Source organism: Coregonus lavaretus (assembly GCF_964263955.1).
Source record: "Coregonus lavaretus genome assembly, chromosome: 26".
Lineage (NCBI taxonomy): Eukaryota > Metazoa > Chordata > Actinopteri > Salmoniformes > Salmonidae > Coregonus > Coregonus lavaretus.
Genome location: NC_140013.1, coordinates 29622683 through 29646788, shown reverse-complemented (window position 1 = coordinate 29646788; position 24106 = coordinate 29622683). Strand labels below are relative to the sequence as shown.

At 43.0% G+C, this 24106-nt stretch overlaps 1 protein-coding gene across 1 annotated transcript; it reads left to right on the top strand.

The window, feature by feature from the left end:
- The first annotated feature begins 1295 nt into the window (after positions 1-1295).
- Positions 1296-22690, top strand: LOC311101343 (WD repeat and SOCS box-containing protein 1). The gene is made up of 9 exons (XM_084142482.1): positions 1296-1688; positions 2762-2930; positions 7311-7579; positions 9988-10119; positions 14839-14939; positions 17932-18104; positions 18205-18318; positions 21946-22053; positions 22434-22690. Exons 1-9 carry the CDS (start codon positions 1649-1651, stop codon positions 22594-22596), a joined length of 1269 nt encoding a protein of 422 aa, XP_083998608.1. The 5' UTR covers positions 1296-1648; the 3' UTR covers positions 22597-22690.
- The last annotated feature ends 1416 nt before the right edge of the window (positions 22691-24106 follow it).

The following is a 24106-nucleotide window of genomic DNA, read 5'->3' as shown; positions in this document are numbered from 1 at the left end:
GTACTGTATGTGTGCCAGACAGGGTGATATGCTTCATGATGAATGTGCATGAATAGAAATTAGGCCAGTACTAGCAGACAACATGCTTGTTTACAATGCATTCATGAGCCTGCAATCTTCTATGGCTCATAACCCTATCATAAGAATGTATGCCATATTTACTTTGAAGAACTACCACCACAGGCCTGATGGTTTTCAGCCTCTTTTGTATGGAACTCATTGAGATCTGTGTGGCCTGTCCAGAAACAACCCCTATAGCCCATATAAACCATTTTTGTAGATCTGTTTCTGGACAGGACTGTAGCCAATCCTACCAGTCAATGTAGGTCAAACATACGAAAAGCGTTGCTCATTATCAAAACTGAAATACATTTAAAGAACTTCAGAATGTGTATGATTCAAAATGTGTTTGTTTGTGTCATATTTTGGAAGGACAAGGTCAGAAGCCATTTTCTCCCCACAAAATATGTTTAAGGTTCTTTTAAGTGATTGTTTTACTCAAAATTGATTACTGGATCAGATTTTTCTTACACTTTAAGAAAGTTTCTTATAGCTATTGAAATAATCAAATTGTGTTGTACCCTGTCTGATGTGATTGTGTTACATTTGTAAAGATTTATTAACCGATTCTGCTCATTAAAGTTGTTTGTATCAATCCCTTAGACAAGATTGTCACAACTGACTCGTGAAATGTACTGTTATGGCTCAACATCATGCTCCTGGTGAGGCCTATCTGTTTGAAGAGAGAGAAAGACCTAGGACTTTCATGAGCTAGATTTGAAGTGAAATGTTTCTAGCTAAGACAAAACATTTTGGGAATAGATACTATAGTGCACCGGTTGCACACCTTTCTTGTTACAGTCCGAAAGGAATATAGGTGCAGTATAAACAATCTTTGGTATAGTGACATTCTTGTTTTATGAACGGTAAAGGTCACATGTGACCATTGACACAAACGTGTGTCATGTCATGATGTGTACCATCCCCCCAATGTAAAATATGCACATTTGAGTTTGTTTCCCCCCACACACAGCTTTTCGCTTCAACAGAAAAGGAGTTCTGGTTTGAAATATAACATATTTGTGATATATACCATTTGCCGTTGCAATGGAACTGTGCACAGTAAGAGATAAATACTGTATATCAATGGTGATAAATGAGAGGGAAACATGAAAACGCTTACAAATGAAGGGGAGGTGCCATTTTATCACCATGGTAACTGTGATTACGTATGTCGGAAAGCTCTCGCACTCAGAGAGACCTCCCCTATTGAATGAAAAGATGCCATCCAGTCTACTCTTCAGCCATTGTATTTGAACGTTGTCGTCTGTATTCAGCGGTGTGCTGTAACACAGTAATTTCGTGGATTTCAATAAACGCAGGTTTTAGCCATCCAGCTGAACAAAACCTAGTCTGCACACGGATTGTAAAAAGGATAATTGTAAAAATATTTGCTTTTTTTGGGCTCACGCGATATTAAAATTAGCAGCAGGCTACGTGCACAGCACAACATTCCAGACGTCGGAATATAATCCCGTTTTCTCGCTGGCTAGCTAATTATATAGCTAGTTAGCTACTTTTTATTTTCCCCCAAAACCATTGCTATTAAACCAATAGGCTTTTCTCTACGGATCCGGTTTCTATTTAGATGGCAAGCTTCCCAGATTCTGTAAAAGAAAATGAAATAGGTAAGTTGAGATCCTTTTCACTATCTTGCTCTGTTGTGTTGTTTGGGGAGGGGTTGCAAACGTGTGAATATTTAGCTAGCTAGTTAAGATGTATTGCCTAGCTAGCTACTATTTTACACCTTTTATCTGTCGATGACGCCATAAGTAGTCTTACTTTATTTATTTTCGATTGTAGGTCAAGTCGTTTCTTCCATAACCTATATCCTATTAACCAGACTAGAAACACACTAACCGTCTGCCCATATTCACCCTGCCCCCACCGTTTATACTCAGTCAGTGGCCCCACACCAAAGACAGTATGGTAGAAACTCTGCACACACACAGCGCGAGCAGTCGGCACACTTTGTTTTCCATGTCCTTCTGTGGTGGTTTCTGCAGTATGACTCATTCCTCACTAGTCGGGGGAGCGCACTGATATCTCACGTACGCTAGCTGTTTTATAAAACGGGTGTTTTGTTGCATCACCTCAGTTGCGTAATAAATCAAAGTGATATATGATGTCTCATTTACTTGGCCAACCATATGTTTATGGTACCCAGTTAAAATACGTTATTTGGGCTGAACATTTGTAATCCTTCTACCCCCCCTACCCCACCCCCACAAAATATATATAAAAAAAATAATAATAATAATAATAATAATAAAAAATAAAAAAGTAAAGTGGTTATCCCACTAGCTATCATAAGGTGATTGCACCAATTTGTAAGTAGCTCTGGATAAGAGCGTCTGCTAAATGACGGAAATGTATGTCAAATAACAAAACAGTCTTGACTCTAAGAATCTCTCAGTAAAAATAATTTTAAGCATCAGTTCTGACATTGAACCTTTATATACAGCTACACCAGAGGTCAGTTTAACCTGGTGGAACCAGCCTGATCTGTGTCAATGAATGCAGACACCAGGCTGGTGAAATAGAATGAGGAACGCAGTGATAAGGCTGGTTCCACCAGGCTAAGGTCAGTTGGGCCCGAAGCATCTTTTCTACACTGTCATTGAGATGTTGCTCACAAGCACCATGTCATTGTGTTATTTGTGCTATCAATCCCTGACTGTTCTCTTGTTTCTGTTTCCAGGTAAGGCTAAGTTCATCGGTGAACTCTTAGTGCCTGTTGCTCCCTTCGACCAGAAGTCCGGGCGAGAGACCTGGACTGTAGCCTTTGCACCTGATGGTTCCTACTTCGCTTGGTCTCAAGGGCATCGCATCGTGAGGCTTGTTCCCTGGTCAAAATGCCTGAAGAATTTGTAAGTACCTGTACTAGGTCTAACCACATTCTTAGTCAGTACTCCGCTTGTACAATTGTGATCAGAAAGTAAAAGGTTAGGCCCTACTTCAAAGGTATGTTTACATTTTGAGGGAGGCCTATAGAGGCAACAATTCCTTTTGAGTTTTGAAATTCAACAATGGAGTTTCTGAATAGCCTAACTTATTTGTGCAATGAATGCACTGACTGGTGTGGAGTCCTATTTGGCTGAGACAGCAATAGAGGGCAGGGGAGCAAGAGAGACAGTGACTGTAGCGTGTGCTGGTGTGTTGCTGGTGCCCACTGGGTATTCATTTGGCGGCTGCCCTGCCTGTTACATTGTCTGGTGTTTTAAGGCCCGTTCAGCGCTCCTCCACTCCACAGGTCGCACTGGTACATCTCACCTTACTGCTCACTTATAAAGGCCACTGCAGGGTGAAACAGGGTTGGGGAAAACTCCCATTGTAGGCCAAATAATCGTGTTCATGCCCCTCAATAGAGTGGACATTCATTAATGAGGTGTTTTGTGTAAACAAAGTTAAAGGAAAGAAAACCCTGCTTCTTGTTATTCAGGAGTGGAAATATGCTCAAGGGCCTTGCGTTATCATTTTAGCGTATCATTTTGGCACGTTAGAAAAACTGCTGTAAACTGCAGTCAAACTTTTACAAAAGCGGTCTTGTCTTTGGCAAGAGAAAGCAAAACATAGCAGCTTAGGGTTTTATTACTATATCCTTATGTTGTAAAATAATGTAAAGTTCACTGCCATGAAGTCAACTTCTACATGTCAGACTGTAAACCCTTCTGTAAACAATGACACATCAAATCAATACTAAAACAAGGTTGAGGGCTATAAATGCACTTTGACATTATTTCATGGCTACAGCCTATTTCGTTTTTAAGTCGAACAATAGGCCTAGGTAGCCTGGCTGATACGGCTCACATGGTCAGAGAGGGAGCGCTCACACTGGTGTGGACAGGAGGCTGTTGTGAATGCAGGATTTGCGCAGAGTTGTGCTTAATTATTGCTGAGTTTTGATTGGTTCTGACATTTTTTTTGTTGTTGTGGGGGGTTGAGACCTCACATTGTTTGTGTTTGAAAATCCAACAGTTGTATTGGAAGGGGGCGTCGCTCAGGGGCTGTATGTGGCTGTCCATGTGGGTTTTTGCGTGAGAAAGACACAGAGAACTAATAATTAAAAAAGCACATCCCCCTTCATTATCAACGCATTGTGCTGACAACGTCAAGAGCTTTTCCAGACTCTGAAGTCAGGAGGACTTTGAGTTAGGTGTCAGCCAGACTAAAGCATAGGTGCATCCAATCGGGTGTTCTAATATCCACAACATTCTATAACACCACAGAACTCTAAATTCATTCTAGATTCTGACACAGTCCAAATTGTTGTTGTTTACAGTTCTAGTTGAGTTCTTGGTCTCTTTCTAGAATATTCTAGTAGTTGTAGTTCATTGCTTGTGCAATCCCTCCCTGTGAGGAGGAAACAGAGCGCAGTGTGCTGTGGCGCAAGCTGCCAAGGACACGTGGCGTGTATTATCAGTTGCCTTTCTGCAGAGCTGGCTCTTTTTCCACACAATAACGCCCCCAGAACCTTTTCAACTTGTAGACATGATGTTGTACACGGTTTTGTCTTGCCTATTGGATGTTTTTGTGGTTAACTAGGCAATAATGGTTTAGGCAAGTCCTGTCTAATGGAGAGATATTGTTAGAAATTGAAAACCGGTCAAGGTGTGGAGATATGCTAGAAGCAAAATATAACGCGAACAACTTCTATATTTAAAGGTTTAATAGACAGAGATATGCATATGGGAAGACAGCCTTTCTCAAACTTGTTTGTCCCCAGAGGAAGAAGGCATTTTGAAATGTACTTTTTCTTTATAATTTTTTGTACTCAATTTAATGAATTATGTATTTACTTGGCTTCCTTCATGGTTTGTCTATCTGTCTGTGTTGTACTCATGGGCAGTGTCACTCTCTCACTGTGCTTTGTTAATGGGCTGTCTTCAGGGTCTGTCTGTCTGTAAATGACAAAACAATAAAAATATAATTTAGTCATTATACACAGTCACATTACCTGTGCAGTCAATAAAAACAATGTAACAACTGAATGTTATTTGTTTATAAAGAATCTTTCATTCTATTGATATACAGTGCATTCAGAAAGTATTCAGAGCCCTTGATTTTTTTCTCTCCACATTTTGTTACGTTACAGCCTTATTCTAAAATGGATTAAATCGTTTTTTCCCCTCATCAATCTACACACAATACCCATAATGCAAATGTATAATACCAAAAAAAAGTACTTATTTACATAAGTCTTCAGACCCTTTGCTATGAGGATCAAAATTGAGCTTAGGTGCATCCTGTTTCCATTGATCACCCTTGAGATGTTTCTACAACTTGATTGGAGTACACCTGTGGTAAGTCCTATTGATTGGACATGATTTGGAAAGTCACACACTTGTCTGTATAAGGTCCCACAGTTGACAGTGCATGTCAGATTAAAAACCAAGCCATGAGGTCGAAGGAGTTGTCCGTAGCGCTCCGAGACAGGATTGTGTCGAGGCACAGATCTGGGGAAGGGTACCATACATTTCTGCAGCATTGAAGAACACCGTGGCCTCCATCATTCTTAAATGGAAGAAGTTTGGAACCACCAAGACTCTTCCTAGAGCTGGCTGCCCGGCCAAACTGAGCAATCGGGGGAGAAGGACCTTGGTCGGGAGGTGACCAAGAACCCAATGGTCACTCTGACAGAGCTCCAGAGTTCCTCTGTGGAGATGGGAGAAGCTTCCAGAAGGACAACCATCTCTGCAGCACTCCACCAATTAGGCCTTTATGGTAGAGTGGCCAGAAGGAAGCCACTCCTCAGTAAAAGGCACATGACAGCCCGCTTGGAGTTTGCCAAAAGGCACCCAAAGGACTCTCAGACCAACCAAGATTGAACTCTTTGTCCTGAATGCCAAGCGTCACGTCTGGAGGAAACCTGGCAGCATCCTTACGGCGGAGCATGGTGGTGGCAGCATCATGCTGTGGGGATGTTTTTCAGCGGCAGGGACTGGGAGACTAGTCAGGATCAAGGGAAAGATGACCGGAGCAAAGTACAGAGAGATCCTTGATGAAAACCTGCTCCAGAGTGCACAGGAACTCAGACTGGGGCGAAGGTTCACCTTCCAACAGGACAACGACCCTAAGTACACAGCCAAGACAATGCTGGAGTGTCTTCAGGACAAGTCTCTGAATGTCCTTGAGTGGCCCAGCCAGAGCCCGGACTTGAACCCGATCGAACATCTCTGGAGAGACCTGAAAATAGCTGTGCAGCGACGCTCCCCATCCAACCTGACAGAGCTTGATAGGATCTGCAGAGAAGATTGGGAGAAACTCCCCAAATACAGGTGTGCCAAACTTGTAGCGTCATACCCAAGAAGACTCAAGGCTGTAATCGCTGCCAAAGGTGCTTCAACAATGTACTGAGTAAAGGGTCTAAATACTTATGTAAATGTGATATTTCAGTTTTTTATTTTTAATACATTTCTAAACATTTCTAAAAACCAGTTTTTGCTTTGTCATTGTGTGTGGATTGATGAGGGGGGGGGGGGGGGGGGGACGATTTAATCCATTTTAGAATAAGCGGTCTGAATACTTTGCGAATGCACCGTATCCCATCATAGTTCAGCGCATTGCGCAAGTAGGCCTACGACAAGTATTTATTTGATTAAAAAATGCCGCAGACCGGCAAGCATTCCTCCACAGACCAGGGTTTGAGAAAGACTGCTCTAAGAAGTTCGCAGCAGATCTCTCTCCCTCCAGCGGGGAGTGCAGACCTAAATAGTCCTCCTTATCTGTTCGTTGTCTCATCCTTCCCTGCCCTGGGTCAAAACATTAAATCAAGGCTGAGACCTAGAGGTTCAATAGACTATACATTTGGCTGATTTTATGGCTCAAGGGCCCAGATATCAGTTACTAAGACCTACTTTATGGTGACCTCTGTCCTTAGAGAGGGTACCTGGAGGCCAAATTCCAATAGGGAATAATCATCATAATATTGTTCTTAACAATATGATGAAACTCATGGAACATGTTAGCCAACCCTCTCACCACTTTAGACTGCATATATCACTCAGTGCTCTCCTCCTGTATGTGCGTAATTGTTTTAGCTGTTTGGCACCTGGATCAATTTAATTCAGGTGCGTTACATTAACAAGTAATGTGATCATCGCACTGTCGGCCTACATGTAACTCACCTTTCTCCCTCTCCTTTCCCTGTCCTCCCTTTCTGTTCCTTCTTTTCTTTCTGACCTCTCCATCTCTCTCCCCGTCTTTCCACATTACCCCTCTCCTTCCTGTCTTTCTATCCCACTCTCCAGCGGTGGGGAAGGCTCCAACGGAGCAGTCCCTCAGCGTTTGTCGCGGCAGAACAGCGAGGGGGGAACAGTGGTGCCAGTGGGCGAGCCCAGGGAGCACACCATCGACTGTGGTGACATCGTGTGGGGCCTGGCCTTCGGCTCGTCTGTGCCAGAGAAGCAGAGTCGCTGTGTCAACATCGAGTGGCACCGTTTCAAGTTCGGTCAGGACCAGCTGCTGCTTGCCACGGGCCTCAACAACGGACGCATTAAGATCTGGGACGTCTATACTGGTGAGAACCTGATTAAACATAAACATCACAACCAGCTACCTGCTGGTGACGGCTATGAGAAGGTCACTGCTGGTGACTTTTTAAAAGGACATTGTACTCCAAAATGAATGAAAATGTAATTAAGTTGACACCATCTGAAATATAGTTTCCCCTTCAAAAGCATTATAACCTATAGCCCAGCTGAGCAGCATAGCGGTTTTAAATAAATAGGCTGAAGCATGGGGTTGCCCATCTGCATTTACCTCATTGAAAAAAGAAAGAAAAAAAACTCTGAATGCATTAAATGCTACAAATATACTTTAACTTGTCACTCCAGGGTTTTTTTCTGGATCAAAATTGGGCTTAGTATTTACAGGCCCTCCTCTTGGCTGCAGATTTTTTGTTGTTGTTGCTGTTTTAAAGCTACTTTCCTGCAATTCTACACATTTTGCCATGGTTTATGTTGTTTTCTTATGCTGAGTGACTCAAACTTTATAACAAAGTCAATGGGGGCCCCATGCCATGATATGTAGTTTTATTTTGGTGATTGTTAGTTCTCAAAGATGATCTTATAAAAAAATATATCGGTCCACTATCTTTTCTACATACTTTTTGAAGTGGCGGCAACGATTTAAATGAATATAGAGGGAACACTGGCTGTGGATCATACGCCTGATTCCAGTGACATCAACCGTTGCACAGATGCAGGATTTTTAGGGGATCTTTTTAGCAGCCAGTCATTAAAGAGAGTAGATTTATCCCGGTAGGGTTACATAAGCCTTCCTGATGCACACAGGGCTATAAAATGAGTTTTTTTCTAATAGAACAGCCAAGAGAATGTTCATTGTTCTGTTCCAGAAGTGAAACAAGGTCGCCATGCCATTCTGCCCATCTCATCTACCCACCCACCTCTAGCTGGCATCCTGTTTTATGGTCTGTGTGTTGGAGACAGTCACGTGTTGATGTTCGTTTTAGCCCTGCTGGTTGTCTGCTTCCTCTCCTGCTCCCAGATTTTTTTTTTACTGACACACCTGATTGATGATGTTTGCCCACGGCCCCTCTCTCGCTGCTGCCAACACAGTGCTGACGTCACAACCCTGCCAGGCTCCCCGCTCTCCTAGACTCATTGGTTCTCTCTCCCACTCTCTCTTTCCCTCACACACCTACATACAGGGCCCTTTAAACCTGCCTTTGAAATGTATCTACCAGAAACACTGTATACGTTAATGCCTACGTATGTACAAAGGACAAATAGAATGCCCTAGTCAAAGTATTTGGCTAACTTCTGTGTGGATAAATAGTCATCTCCACAGAGTATGTCTTGTTTGGACTTGATTGGTGGGAGGGTGTGTACAGGAATACCACCTTGACAGCCAATGATTTACACTTACCCGCCAGCTGTGCTGTGTTGCAATTGGGTGGAGGTATAGTTGTCAGGGGCCGGTCCCAGAGCCATGTTGTCATTGACTGATGAGCTTCTGTAACCGGAATACTGTGGTCTGGTGTGAGTCGTGACATTCAACATAAAAATAAAATATAGATTTTTTTTAAATTAAGAATGTCACAACACCAGACCAGTAGCCCAGGAATGAATAGTTAGAGTTTTCCCCTCTGGCCCCCTATGGAGGACAGAAAACAGCCTGGAGACCATAGACAGTCAGGGGATAAAGTGAACTGGAGATCCCCCTATGGAGGACAGAAAACACAGCCTGGAGACCATAGACAGTCAGGGGATAAAGTGAACTGAAGATCTGGATTGATTTCAGAATGTCAAACGATCCCTGAGCCAGGATTTAAATATATAAACTGTTTCAAAATTTACGTTTTGTGTGTGTGTGTGTATATATATATATATATATATATTCCCCTAACCCTACCACCCCTCCCCTAATTGCAGTAAACTAATGGACACCACTTAGGGTGTTATTGTGATAACTATTATAATAGATTATTATACCCCAATTTTGGAGTTGGCTGACTGTTGGCAGACTATTTGAGAATAACTATATATTTGAAATAGAGCTTTCCAGGGCTCTAACTCATCAGATAAAGAGAAAAGAAAGCTCAGGTGGTGGGACTAGTTGTTACATGGAGAATTCATGTGACAGCCCTCTTTCTTTTCCCCTCTTAAATTCTTCTGTTTCTTTTCTCTACTCAATCTCTCTCTACTCTTTTTCTGTGCTTCTGTATAAACTGACAGCGCTCTCGTTACTTTTCACATGGGTGTGGCACCCACACTATTCTACACCCTTTCCCATAGAGGGAATAAATTTTTTAAAAATGCAGCTCTGTGGCATTTTAATCCAGAAATCATGACAAATTCCCCAAGACTGTGTAAACAGAGGTGGTGGAGTTGACCTAGAGTAACTTGTCTGTGCTGTGTACCTCATTAGCTTTATTATTAACTCTGGGGTTGTTTGCCTTTACAGGAAAGCTGTTGCTGAATCTCATGGACCATACAGATATAGTGCGAGACCTGACTTTCGCCCCTGACGGCAGCCTCATGCTGGTATCGTCATCCAGAGACAAAACTCTGAGGGTCTGGGACCTGAAAGATGACGGTAAGAACACTGAGCGCTGAGGACCTTTTTGATTTAGTTTGACCGTTTTTCACCGTTAACATGCAATTATTTTTTTGGTTTGAGATTTGTACAGCTGTGCTAGCAAGCCACATTGATCTGTTGAGGTCGAGATTATTATGATCCATGCAGATGTCGTTTTTGTGTTTTGAGATAATACACATCCACAAACATTAAGATGAAGAAGTAGGTAGCATGTGATGAGTTGCCTTTGTTCCAGTGGAATTTGCTACTGCTGCTGGCGGTTCCACCTTGAAAGGCCCCAACCCCCTGCATGCATTCTAAGCTCACATGAGCAGAGAATAATGTTAAAATTGGGCCCAGGTCCAATGAGGTCTCCTGAATAAAAGCCTAGGAGGGGGCATAGCCATGGCATGGTCTGACCTACTTTCTCCTCTATTGACCAAAACAGTCCTGTATCCAGTGATTGATAAAGGTCAGATCACCACTAACACCTCTTTTATCTGTGATTCAGTGTTTTCAAATGACGCAATCAACATACACAAGCAGTAGGATTTTATACAGTCTTTGTAACTTGAAACACCACAAGGCTAGTCTCCAGAGCCTAATTGGAAAAACCTAAATGTTACAAGTTAAGCCTAGGGCTGTAACGGTGACCGTATTACCGCCACACCAGCGGGCACGAGTCATGGCGGCAGTCAAATTCCACTTGACCATTTAGTCACGGTAATTATGCTTCTCCAAGCTCTGATGCTGCTGATGGTCATTAGTAGCCTACCAAACTTGCTAACTGCCTGGTACTCAGCACTCTCTTGTTTACATTTTACATTTTAGTCATTTAGCAGACGTTCTTATCCAGAGCGACTTACAGTTAGTGACTGCATACATTTTTCATACTGGCCCCCCGTGGGAAACGAACCCACAACTCTGGCGTTGCAAGCGCCATGCTCTACCAACTGAGCTACAGGGGACCTAATTGTCCCTCTAATCACTCTGACATCAATGCAAATGGATTCGAAAATCTAATTTACATTTTAGTCATTTAGCAGACGCTCTTATCCAGAGCGACTTGCAGTTAGTGATAGCATACATTCATGTTGCACAACATTTCTATAGGCTATGCAATAGCGTGAGAAAACAGAGTGATGGCCTCTATTTAAAAAAGGAGGATCCCACCAGCTTTCTATAGGCTAGGCCTACTATAATTATTCCTCAACTTCTCTAATATTAATAAGCACATTGCTTCACTTTACAACCGGAGTATAGCCTACGTGGCTGGTATGAAAATGAGCCATGGGAAACGCGTCCTCCATTCGCTATTTAAGTGCATAGATTACATGTATTTTTTTCCGCTGCCTCTGTTTCGAGACAGAAGCATGATATTGGTCCATTCTAAATAAAAAATAAAAAATCACACATATATATAGTATTTAGTATATGTAAAAACAAGATGAAATCAAGAATAGTCTGATGAGTGACAATATTAGCCTTTCACTTGTGAATGATGCCCAGCTTAAGGCAAGAAACATCGCATGCCTTTTTTGGCTACTTTTTCTAATCATAGTTGCACACCTCATGTAGCCTAGCCCATAGGCCTGTATGTTTTGATAAGGTTTGTATCACAACTAAAGTGGCCAAATAACGTCTTAAAATGAAGCACATTAATCCGCTTTACAACGGGTGTAGCGCCTAACTGGCATACTATACGCAGCGGTTGAGTTTGAAGTTTGGGGAAGATAATTTTCAACTTAAAAATGCATCTTTATAATAAAAGCATTACATGCATAATCGCATTTGTGGTCACTTTTGAGAATGGTGTTTTCCTGCTAATGGAACATTCACGCGTATAGCCTACTGCCGTGTGCGCATTGCTGCGCTTATAATGTGAAGAAATAGCCTAATAATTTATGAACATTTTAAGATAAACGTTCTCATCTCCCATGGGCGGCGCACAATTGGTCCAGCGTCGTCCAAGGTAGGGGAGGGTTTGGCCGGCAGGGATGTGGGTTCGTTTCCCACGGGGGGCCAGTATGAAAAAAACAACAAAAAAAATATGTATGCGTTCATTAACTGTAAGCGTCTGCTAAAATGACTAAAATGTATTAAAAAAAATTAGATTGGCATAGGGTAGTGCTTTTGTTGTTCCTTAGGCTTGATGGCTGACGAAAAGTAAATGTGGACAGTTCTTCCAATATCTTCCATATGCACCTTGGAATTGGATAAGGACTCCCGCAGTTGCATCTCCGATGTGTCTGTCTTCACTTGTAGCCTGTGACAAAGACCCGATCACGTGATGGAGAACTATGTGAGTGAGAGGTGCTTCGGCTTGCAGCCAAGAGAAGGGAATTATAATTATTATATTCAGCCCAAGGGCACAACGGCCACTGGCCGCGAAAGGAATGGATTTTCTTAGGTGGCATTACGGCCATACAAAGGGGATGCAGCTGGGAAATTGATGCAGCTGGGAAATTGCTTGTGAAATTGGGAATGAGAGACTGATGAAGTTTGTACAGCCTGCCAAAAAACAAAGCAGAGCTCATGCCTTTCATGCAACTTTTTTCAAATCATCATTAGAGTCGCATCATGCAGCCTTAGAATGTATAAAAAATCAAAACATATAGCCCAGCATTTGTATCAACTAAAGTTACATAAATAACTCTAAATTAAGCATATAGGAGTGAGTACCTGTTTCTTTGTTAACCGCTCAACACAGAATAGCTGCATATGCTCACTCCCTCAAATCGTTTGGAGAAAATATCCTTTCTATTTTATTCAGCCATGTTCAATAATGACACAGAATTCTAAGCAAATCTTGTCTGCTAAATTAACTACTGTAGCCCACAGCTATACAGTGAGGGAAAAAAGTATTTGATTTTGTACGTTTGCCCACTGACAAAGAAATGATCCGTCTATAATTTTAATGGTAGGTTTATTTGAACAGTGAGAGACTGAATAACAACAAAAAAATCCAGGAAAAACACATGTCAAAAATGTTATAAATTGATTTGCATTTTAATGAGGGAAATAACTATTTGACCCCCTCTCAATCAGAAAGATTTCTGGCTCCCAGGTGTCTTTTATACAGGTAACGAGCTGAGATTAGGAGCACACTCTTAAAGGGAGTGCTCCTAATCTCAGCTTGTTACCTGTATAAAATACACCTGTCCACAGAAGCAATCAATCAATCAGATTCCAAACTCTCCCCCATGTCCAAGACCAAAGAGCTCTCCAAGGTTTGTAGACCTACACAAGGCTGGAATGGGCTACAAGACCATCGGCAAGCAGCTTGGTGAGAAGGTGACAACAGTTGGTGCGATTATTCGCAAATGGAACACAATTGGTTATTCACAATTGGTAACACACTACGCCGTGAAGGACTGAAATCCTGCAGCGCCCGCAAGGTCCCCCTGCTCAAGAAAGCACATATACAGGCCCGTCTGAAGTTTGCCAATGAACATCTGAATGATTCAGAGGAGAACTGGGTGAAAGTGTTGTGGTCAGATGAGACCAAAATCGAGCTCTTTCGCATCAACTCAACTCAACATTATGCTTTGGGGGTGATTTTCTGCTAAGGGGACAGGACAACTTCACCGCATCAAAGGGACGATGGACGTGGCCATGTACCGTCAGATCTTGGGTGAGAACCTCCTTCCCTCAGCCAGGGCATTGAAAATGGGTCGTGGATGGGTATTCCAGCATGACAATGACCCAAAACACACGGCCAAGGCAACAAAGGAGTGGCTCAAGAATAAGCACATTAAGGTCCTGGAGTGGCCTAGCCAGTCTCCAGACCTTAATCCCATAGAAAATCTGTGGAGGGAGCTGAAGGTTCGAGTTGCCAAACGTCAGCCTCAACCTTAATGACTTGGAGAAGATCTGTAAAGAGGAGTGGGACAAAATCCCTCCTGAGATGTGTGCAAACCTGGTGGCCAACTACAAGAAACGTCTGACCTCTGTGATTGCCAACAAGGGTTTTGCCACCAAGTACTAAGTCATGTTTTGCAGAGGGGTCAAATACTTATTTCCCTCATTAAAATGCAAATCAATTTATAACATTTTTGACATGCGTTTTTCTGGATTTTTTTGTTGTTATTCTGTCTCTCACTGTTCAAATAAACCTACCATTAAAATTAAATTATAGACTGATCATGTCTTTGTCAGTGGGCAAACGTACAAAATCAGCAGGGGATCAAATACTTTTTCCCCTCACTGTATGGCATAGCCAGATCAGGGCCTAACATAAGGACAACTCACGAGTATGCTGTTATTTTCTTCTGTAATAGACTACATTTTCTCATCATGTTTCTTTAGATCTGTCTAATATAAATCATGGATTTATCGTGACGGTCTAGGCTGTAGTGCATGGATTTTAGACTTTTTAAAAAATGTAGATGTTCCAAAGATCTGCATCAGTGTCATGTTGGCTATGCGTGGAAGCCAGGAGATGCTAAATGTTTTTGTTAATTAATGGTCAATTACTGTGAGACCGGCAGTTATTTGCTTGACAATCACCGGCTGACAAAATGTCATGACCGCCACAGCCCTAGTTAAGCCCATTAATTAAAATAGGCAAATTATCCCTATTGAAATTCTGCAGAAAATCCAGTAAACTTTGGAAACATAATCAGCAGAGTTTTGTTATACTGTTACTTCACCACAATAATTTCTTAAAGCTAATATTTTGTTTTAATTTTTCCATCACATGTACACGTCATAACATGCTGTGTTTCTGTGTTGTAGGTAACATGGTGAAAGTGTTGCGAGGTCATCAGAACTGGGTCTATTGCAGCGCATTCTCACCAGACTCCTCAGTCCTCTGCTCTGTCGGAGCCGGTAAATCGGTACGTACACCTGTTCCCCTTTCTCTCCCTTTTGAGATGAACTGCTACTCTGTGTGCTATTGCTTGTGCCTAGTTATGCTCAATGACCTACCAATGAAACACTCCCACCTTCCCCAATCCCCTCAACTGAATCTTGACTGTTATGCTTGGTGTCATGACCTGTTCAACAACCCTGCCTGTAGTTGGGTTTGGTTTGGCTTTAAGTTGAAACAGCTTTGGTATTATAATATGCATTTAGACTAAACAAATGATCACACATGTTTGTAATAGTTCCAGTATTTATCCTCTCTACAATCCAACTCCCAATCTAAACTGTTCATTTGATGTTTTAGAATGGGGGATACAGATTGCTATGCTTTATTTAATGACCTTTTAACCTCAATGCAGACCAAAATCATTCAAAGAAATGTTCTAAAGATTTTTGGATTCCCCTTTTGATACAATCTGCTTTATTAAGGAGAAAATTAGATGGTTAAGTGGTGTAGTCCCCAAGATGGCTGCCCAGCCAGTGAGGGATCAGACCCCAATGACTTCAGTCACAGATACACACTTTGCAACAACCTCATAAACATGCTAGTAGTTAGTTACTGTAGCCAGTTCCATCCTCCTTGTGCAGGGTGCAGCTAGATTGTTGTTAGGCTGTGTGTGTCCATAAGTGTCTTGCTTTCCCTGTCACAGGTGGCAGGTGTGTGAGTGTTTTTGAAGGGAGGGAGCGCCGCGCTGACATAAAGCAGCCGGTGCAGACCACTGGCTGGTGGCACCACTGCCACTACTACTGCCGGGCTGGGACGCACTGTGCCCCTGCCCAGGGGGCAGGGCAGCCTTGCACCTACCTGACCGCAAGGTCTCCATTACGTAGGTGCTGCTGTCTCCATGTTTGTCTACCTCCGCTGTCGCAGTTTTTATATCAGTTAGAAAACTTTGATTTTAAATGGCAGTAAAGTAAACCCTTTCCCACCCACACGGTCCCTTACCCCTCTCCCTTACCCCTCTCCTTCACCTCCTTACTGTCCCTCCCTCCCTATCTCACCCCCACTCCCAACTGTACTTAATTAGAAACCCTATCTATTATAGCACACCTTAACTGACATTTTGTTAGGTTTGTAGTTTTTTGTCAGTTCAATGTCAGTATTGCCCACCCACAGTCTAACTTGTATGAATTACATTATGTTTATTTGTCTCTCCATAATGAGGCTGTTAGCATCAGTTACTGTAGTTTGATAGCCTTAGTTCTCCCTCATCCTCCTGACTTCTCTCCTGGGGCCCACGTTTAAGGGCCAGTCTGCACGCCCGTCTGTGCTGTGGCTGCCCCGCTCAGCCCCTTTTGTAATGGAGTTAGTGTGCAGGGGTCAGGTCATTGTTGGCGTAAATGAGAATTGAAAGGACTCTCATGTGGCTTCGCAGACTGCCTTCATCCCCATAAATGTCTGCCTTTGTCCCAAACACTCTACCAAAATGAATATGGACAATGTTGGAGTCGAAAAAAACATAATGTAACTTAGTGAATTCCCTGTTGCCTCATAATTGGCCATAGGGCAGTATTTTCCTCATTCGACTCCCCCACGGAAATGTCCCACTTTGATTAGCATTCGCATGCTTTTCTGTTAAAACAGATGGAGAGGACAAACGGTCAATGATTTTCTGTGACCATAGTGGGAGAGGAAGAACAGTCAGTATGACTGAAAACCAAAACGCATGCTCGTCATAGCACTGAAAACCAATCCTCACCCAAAATTCAAACAAAACTACCAATCCATTCGAACTGAACTCTTAATTGCTTGAACAGAAACTTTTTAAAAAGAACTGAGCCTCACTAAAAACACCACACAAAACAAAGGAGGCAACTGTAACTGTGTGCCATTTTGGAGCAGATTTTCGTCATACAGTCACTGGCAGCTGCCTGTCTTATAAACTGTAGAGCGGTGCAGCTTGCCTAAAATGCAGGCAGTAGCCTCATGCGTTGGGTTCCTTTCATTTCACACTAACGCTAGAGGAGGGAGTAGGAGAACATTATGAACTGAAGTAGTGCCCAGAAACCATTGACATTGACTTGATTGTGGAATGGCATTTATCTACTTTAGCGGACATGTTGCACCTTTGCTCAAGTGCAATGTTTGCAGAACTCCTTGTTACGATTTGAATAGGCCTATACAATCTTGTTTTGGTTCTGAAAGTTACAACGAAATTCAACATCACTGTTAAAGCCTCTAGAATTAAAATTTAATTAGATTTGCTCGGTTCTGGTGAATTTAAAGTTTTAACAAACGACAAGGCATGTTTCTCTTGAGCATGCATTACATTGCGCTGGAGCAAAGGATCGTTCAAACCCATATGGCTGACTGTTGAAAACCGTGTGCAGATGTTGCAAATATGTGTGTCCAAAGGCGTCAACCTTTTGGCCATCAAATGTTTTTTTCTCTTGCAGTATGTCTCTTCGTAGGCTTCCGCCGGAGGTGCGAGCCTATTGTAATCACAGTGAACTAAACTCTGAAAGGGGAAACCAGTGGAGTAACATTATGTTACCTTAAGTTACTACTTGTTTTATTTTTTCATTTTTCTGTAGACTTAGTATTAGTATTAAGAAAACATTGTAATTAGGTATTTATATGTTGTTTAAATGCTACTAGCCTATGTCATAGAAATGACAATTTATATGGAGCACAATTTTAGCAGCTATGTTAAGAAACCAGATGTGCAGTGACATGCATTTTGTAACATAACATAGCATTGCTGCTTGAGTAGCATGTGATTTATTTTGTGCATTGTTTGGTCTGTAGTTCAACACAAGCCATAAAATGACACTGAGCATATAATTATTTTTCTGTTTATTTCTTACTTTATTTTTGTTGCTTAATTTAACTACTTGTAATTTACATTCCGTCTGTTTTTATGCTAGTAGTTTTTAAGTTAAGTGTTTTAAGTAGTGTTTAAAATGCTTGTCCCTGCATGGCGCTATTCCGTGGGCTATAACATGGACCTCTTCCTTCTCTAGGTGTTCCTTTGGGATATGGATAAATATTCCCTGATCCGGAAGCTGGAGGGTCACCATAACGACGTGGTGTCCTGTGAGTTCTCTCCCGATGGAGCCTTGCTCGCCACCGCCTCCTACGACACCCGCGTCATCATCTGGGACCCCCACATGGGCACTGTGCTAATGGAGCTAGCGTAAGTCAGACACACACACCAGGAACTAAGGCAAAGCAATGACACAATGATGTTGTTAAGACCTTGTTAGTTTTTTTAGCTCTGTTTTTCTCTCCTTCAGGCACCTCTTCCCTCCCCCCTCGCCCATCTTTGCAGGAGGGGCCAATGATCGCTGGGTACGCTCCGTAGCATTCTGCCACGACGGGCGTCACATCGCCAGCATCACTGACGATAGGTAAAGAACAAAGCCTGAGACCTGTGTCTGATGAATCAGAAGGGTCCTATAAGGAAAAGCTCTGCTTTTTTTTAAAATAGTTTAGATTCTTATAGCTAATGTCCACTTGTTCCTTTCTCTAAGGCATTCTCTTCTACCTCCGGTGTAGAGCATGTGCTGGTGTAGATTTGTAATATTTGATGTTGGCCATAGCTGCTTCACCACATCCATTTGCGCTGTCACGCTTCACAGTGTACACGGTAAACTGCGTACTCTCTCTCTCTGCTGATGAAAAGTGTTAGTGTTTGAGAGAGAGAGAGACTCTTAATGGGGTCTGAGTGAGAATTGGGAATTGGTCACATGACCCTCATGACAGCCATTAATCAACCGCTGACGACTTCTCTACTTAGCCCCGCCCTTCCCTTCGTTGGTTAGGCTGCTAAGTGTTTGCCATTGAGAAGGCAGAGAGGAGGAACGAGCCTCACAAAATGGCAGACTTTTTTTTTTTCTTCTCAGCCCCCCATCTATCCTCTACCTAAATTGGGATATGCTTAATACCCCAGCCATCCTACAATCCAAGCTAGATGCCCTCAACCTCACGCAAATTATCAACGAACCTACCAGGTACAACCCTAAATCCGTAAACATGGGTACCCTCATAGATATCATCCTGACTAACTTACCCTCTAAATACACCTCCGCTGTCTTCAACCAGGATCTCAGCGATCACTGCCTTATTGCCTGCGTCCGTAACGGGTCCGCGGTCAAACGACCACCCCTCATCACTGTCAAACGCTCCCAAAAACACTTCAGCGAGCAGGCCTTCCTAATTGACCTGGCCCAGGTATCCTGGATGGATATAGATCTCATTCCGTCAGTAGAGGATGCCTGGTTGTTCTTTAAAAGTAATTTCCTCTCAATCTTAAATAGACATGCCCCATTCAAAAAATACAGAACTAAGAACAGATATAGCCCCTGGTTCTCCTCAGACTTGACTGCCCTTGACCAGCACAAAAACATCCTGTGGCGTACTGCATTAGCATCAAATAGCCCCCGTGATATGCAACTTTTCAGGGAAGTTAGGAACCAATATACACAAGCAGTTAGGAAAGCAAAGGCTAACTTTTTCAAACAGAAATTTGCATCCTGTAGCACTAACTCCAAAAAGTTTTGGGACACTGTAAAGTCCATGGAAAATAAGAGCACTTCCTCCCAGCTGCCCACTGCACTGAGGCTAGGAAACACTATCACCACCGATAAATCTACAATAATCGAGAATTTCAACAAGCATTTTGCTACGGCTGGCCATGCTTTCCACCTGGCTACCACTACCCCGGCCACCAGCTCTGCACCCTCCGCTGCAACTTGCCCATGCCCCCCCCGCTTCTCCTTCACACAAATCCAGACAGCTGATGTTCTAAAAGAGCTGCAAAATCTGGACCCCTACAAATCATCTGGACTAGACAATCTGGACCCTTTCTTTCTAAAACTAGCCGCCGAAATTGTCGCAACCCCTATTACTAGCCTGTTCAACCTCTCTTTCGTAACGTCTGAGATCCCCAGAGATTGGAAAGCTGCCGCGGTCATCCCCCTCTTCAAAGGGGGTGACACTCTAGATCCAAACTGTTACAGACCCATATCCATCCTGCCCTGCCTTTCAAAAGTTTTTGAAAGCCAAGTCAACAAACAGATCACCAACCATTTCGAATCCCACCGTACCTTCTCCGCTATGCAATCCGGTTTCCGAGCTGGTCATGGGTGCACTTCAGCCACGCTCAAGGTCCTAAATGATATTATAACCGCGATCGATAATAGACAGTACTGTGCAGCCGTTTTCATTGACCTGGCCAAGGCTTTCGACTCTGTCAACCACCGCATTCTTATTGGCAGACTAAATAGCCTTGGTTTCTCAAATGACTGCCTCGCCTGGTTCACCAACTACTTCTCAGATAGAGTTCAATGTGTCAAATCGGAGGGCCTGTTGTCTGGACCTATGGCAGTCTCTATGGGGGTGCCACAGGGTTCAATTCTTGGGCCAACTCTTTTCTCTGTGTATATCAATGACGTCGCTCTTGCTGCTGGTGACTCTCAGATCCACCTCTACGCAGACGACACCATTTTGTATACATCTGGCCCTTCATTGGACACTGTGTTAACAAACCTCCAAACGAGCTTCAATTCCATACAACACTCCTTCAGTAGCCTCCAACTGCTCTTAAACACTAGTAAAACAAAATGCATGCTCTTCAACCGAACGCTGCTTGCACCCGCCCACCCGACTAGAATCACTACTCTAGACGGGTCTGACCTAGAGTACGTGGACAACTACAAATATCTAGGTGTCTGGTTAGACTGTAAACTCTCCTTCCAGACTCACATTAAGAATCTCCAATCCAAAGTTAAATCTAGAATCGGTTTCCTATTTCGCAACAAAGCCTCCTTCACTCATGCTGCCAAACATGCCCTCGTAAAACTGACTATCCTACCGATCCTTGACTTCGGCGATGTCATTTACAAAATAGCCTCCAACACTCTACTCAGCAAATTGGATGTTGTCTATCACAGTGCCATCCGTTTTGTCTCCAAAGCCCCATATAATACCCACCACTGTGACCTGTACGCTCTTGTTGGCTGGTCCTCACTACATATTCGTCGCCAAACCCACTGGCTCCAGGCCATCTATAAATCACTGCTAGGCAAATCCCCGCCTTATCTTAGCTCATTGGTCACCATAGCAACACCCACCCGTAGTCTGCGCTCCAGCGGGTATATCTCACTGGTCATCCCCAAAGCCAACACCTCCTTTGGCCGCAATTCCTTCCAGTTCTCTGCTGCCAATGACTGGAACAAATTGCAAAAATCTCTGAAGCTGGAGACACTTATCTCCCTCACTAACTTTAAGCATCAGTTGTCAGAGCACCTTACCGATCACTGCACCTGTACACAGCCCATCTGAAATTAGCCCGCCCAACTACCTCATCCCTATATTGTTATTTATTTTGCTCATCTGTACCCCAGTATCTCTATTTGCACATCATCTCTTGCACATCATTCCAGTGTTAATACTACATTGTAATTATTTTGCACTATAGCCTATTTTATTGCCTTACCTCCATAACTTGCTAAATTTGCACACTGTATATTAATTGTATTTCTGTTGTATTTTTTTTTGATTTTTGTTTTGTTTTACCCCATATGTAACTCTGTGTTGTTGTTTTTATCGCACTGCTTTGCTTTATCTTGGCCAGGTCGCAGTTGTAAATGAGAACTTGTTCTCAACTGGTTTACCTGGTTAAATAAAGGTGAAATAAAAATAAAAAAAATCTTCCAAGATGAGATTTTCAGATAGGATTGAAATTGAACAGTTAGATTTTATTGAATATTGAAAATAAATGCTAAAGTAGGCTTCTTTGATTTAGAATTGACTTCACCCTTTTTTACTTTGAAAATACAAAACCACTGTTGAAGTGGAACAATATGAATGACTCCTACAGTTCAGGGTTCACGTGGTTGTCATGTTTTTTTATGCTCTATTTCAGCCAGCTTGTTCCCATGTGATCTGTGTCTCACCAGCGCTCCTCTTGCTGTCTTTCTCCTTCTCTCTCCTACTTACCCACTAACTCATTCTGTCCCTCCCTCTTTCCCCAGAATGGTGCGTTTCTGGACCATTGATGAGAAGTCTCCCCAGGCCATCGCTCCCCTCACTAACGGCCTCTGCTGTGCCTTCTCTACTGACGGGAGTTTCCTAGCAGCTGGGTGAGGCTACACACCTACCTACACCTCCCCGCCACACACACACCTACACCTCGCACATACACACCCATACCTCAGTCCATTCAGATACTCGGGGGATGTATCCCATTTGAATTGCACACACCCTAGTCTTTAGGCAAGTGGCAGGTGATCAATCAAGACTTTATGTACTGCCAAAAACGGCTTTTCCGGCTTTTTGTTTGTATGCTATAGGAAGCGCAGCGGCCCCTATATGTTGATGGTTACACCCAGGCTCCGGGTTATCTTACAACAATGCTTCAACCAGTTGACCATGGCTACCTAGTACCTACCTTTCAGTGCTGTTGTGAGGGATAGATCGACATGGAAATAACTCTCTCGCCCCCCCTCTCTCTCTCGCTCAGGTCTCGAGACGGCAGCGTGCATTTCTGGGCGTGCCCAAAGAGCATTGCCAGCCTGCAGCACTTGTGTCGCATGGCACTACGACGGGTCATGCCCACCCAGCAGGTGCAGACGCTGCCCATCCCGCCGCGCATACGCTCCTACCTGTCTTACCAAGATCTCTAGCCCTCCACCTTCACCCTCACCACCCAACACACTGCACATTGGACACCAATGTATATTACCTTTCTAGAAAAAACACCCAGGAAAAAGAACAAAAAAAGAACCAAAGAGGACAAACTTGATTCACAAACTAACACCCCCATGCTATTCTGTGGCAAGACAACTTCTTTTTGTATTTATTTATTTTTGTAGGTTTGTGCATGTGTGTGCGCGCCACGGTCCCCCTCAGGTATCGTGGTTGAATGGTTAAGTTATTTCAGGGGCCTGTCTCTCTGCGTAAGATGGCCTTACCATATCAGTCACCTCTGGATAGTTCTACATTCTTCCTCCAATAGAGACTTGTTCGCTGCTGATTATTGGCCTGGTGGTGGTGAAATGGTGGTGGAATCAATGTTGATGTGCTATCTATCGCTAAACCTTCTCTGACTTGGAAGTGGTTGTTTCTCTACACTACAGAGAATCCATGCAACTCCACTGACTTTACTGTAAAGGTTGCAAAATTCCAGGAACTTTCAATAAATTCCCTGGTTATCCCGAAATCCAGGTTGGAGGAAAACTGGAACCGGACCGAATAAGCAGGAAATCTGGAAACCTCCAACCAGGATTTATGGAAAACCCAGGGAATTTATTGAAAGTTCCCGTAATTTTGAAACCTTACTAAGGACTGTGGGTTCGTCCCAACACTGTGCTTTATTTTCAGTGGTTCAGAGAGGGACATGAAGGGTCGAGAGGTGTGTATGGCCACGTGTACGTGTGTACTGTATGTACAGGGAGATCTGTGTGTGGAAGCCAGGGGAGTCAAACTCATTTTGCCACGCGGGCTTCATTCGGTCTTTGCCGATGTCCGGAGGGCTGCACTTACAATTGATTATATTTCCTCTCTGTCAAAATGTGTCTCAAAATAGTCCTCTTTCCATCGCTTTTGGAATTTTAGATTCTCCCTGACTGTCTAGAAAGCTGGACAGAGTGAGGTGACTATAAATATACGTCCATTACCCGCGGGCTGAATATGCTCGTGAGCTGGATCTGGTGTTTAACACCCCTGGTGTAAGTGAATGACTGTTGATGAGATTCGACCTGCTGCAAAGGGCTGCTGGATCCCTCCCTCAGTTTTCTGCTACCCTAGATCTCCTCAGGTCTTAAGCCTCACTCCCTCACTGCCCCAGCTCCTCAATGTGCTTTCCTTTCCACACATCCTGCCTCACTCACGCCCAGGAGGGCAAAGACTGCCTGTAGCCTCCACTGTCTCATCTCACTCTCCAAAACAATAGCGACCCATGGCCTGACCTGTTTTGGTTCTCATAATATGTATATTTTTTACCTGTAAAAAATTCTGTGTGTATATATATATATACTGTATATATATATTAATACCTATTAATATACCAGTATATGAACATATCAGAGGGTATAGTATGCTTTTTACTGCTGTTTTTTTATTAATATACTGTTGTAAACTTTTTCCCCCTCTGTACATTGTTTTCTCTAATTTTAATGTGAAGACCTTTATATG

Bases quoted from the DNA above. Each gene is read 5' to 3' on its own strand.
- LOC311101343 (XM_084142482.1), top strand. From the start codon at position 1,649: ATGGCAAGCTTCCCAGATTCTGTAAAAGAAAATGAAATAG. The intron at 2,931-7,310 runs GTAAGTACCTGT...CCCACTCTCCAG, and splicing joins TCAAAATGCCTGAAGAATTT to CGGTGGGGAAGGCTCCAACG. The intron at 10,120-14,838 runs GTAAGAACACTG...TCTGTGTTGTAG, and splicing joins CTGGGACCTGAAAGATGACG to GTAACATGGTGAAAGTGTTG.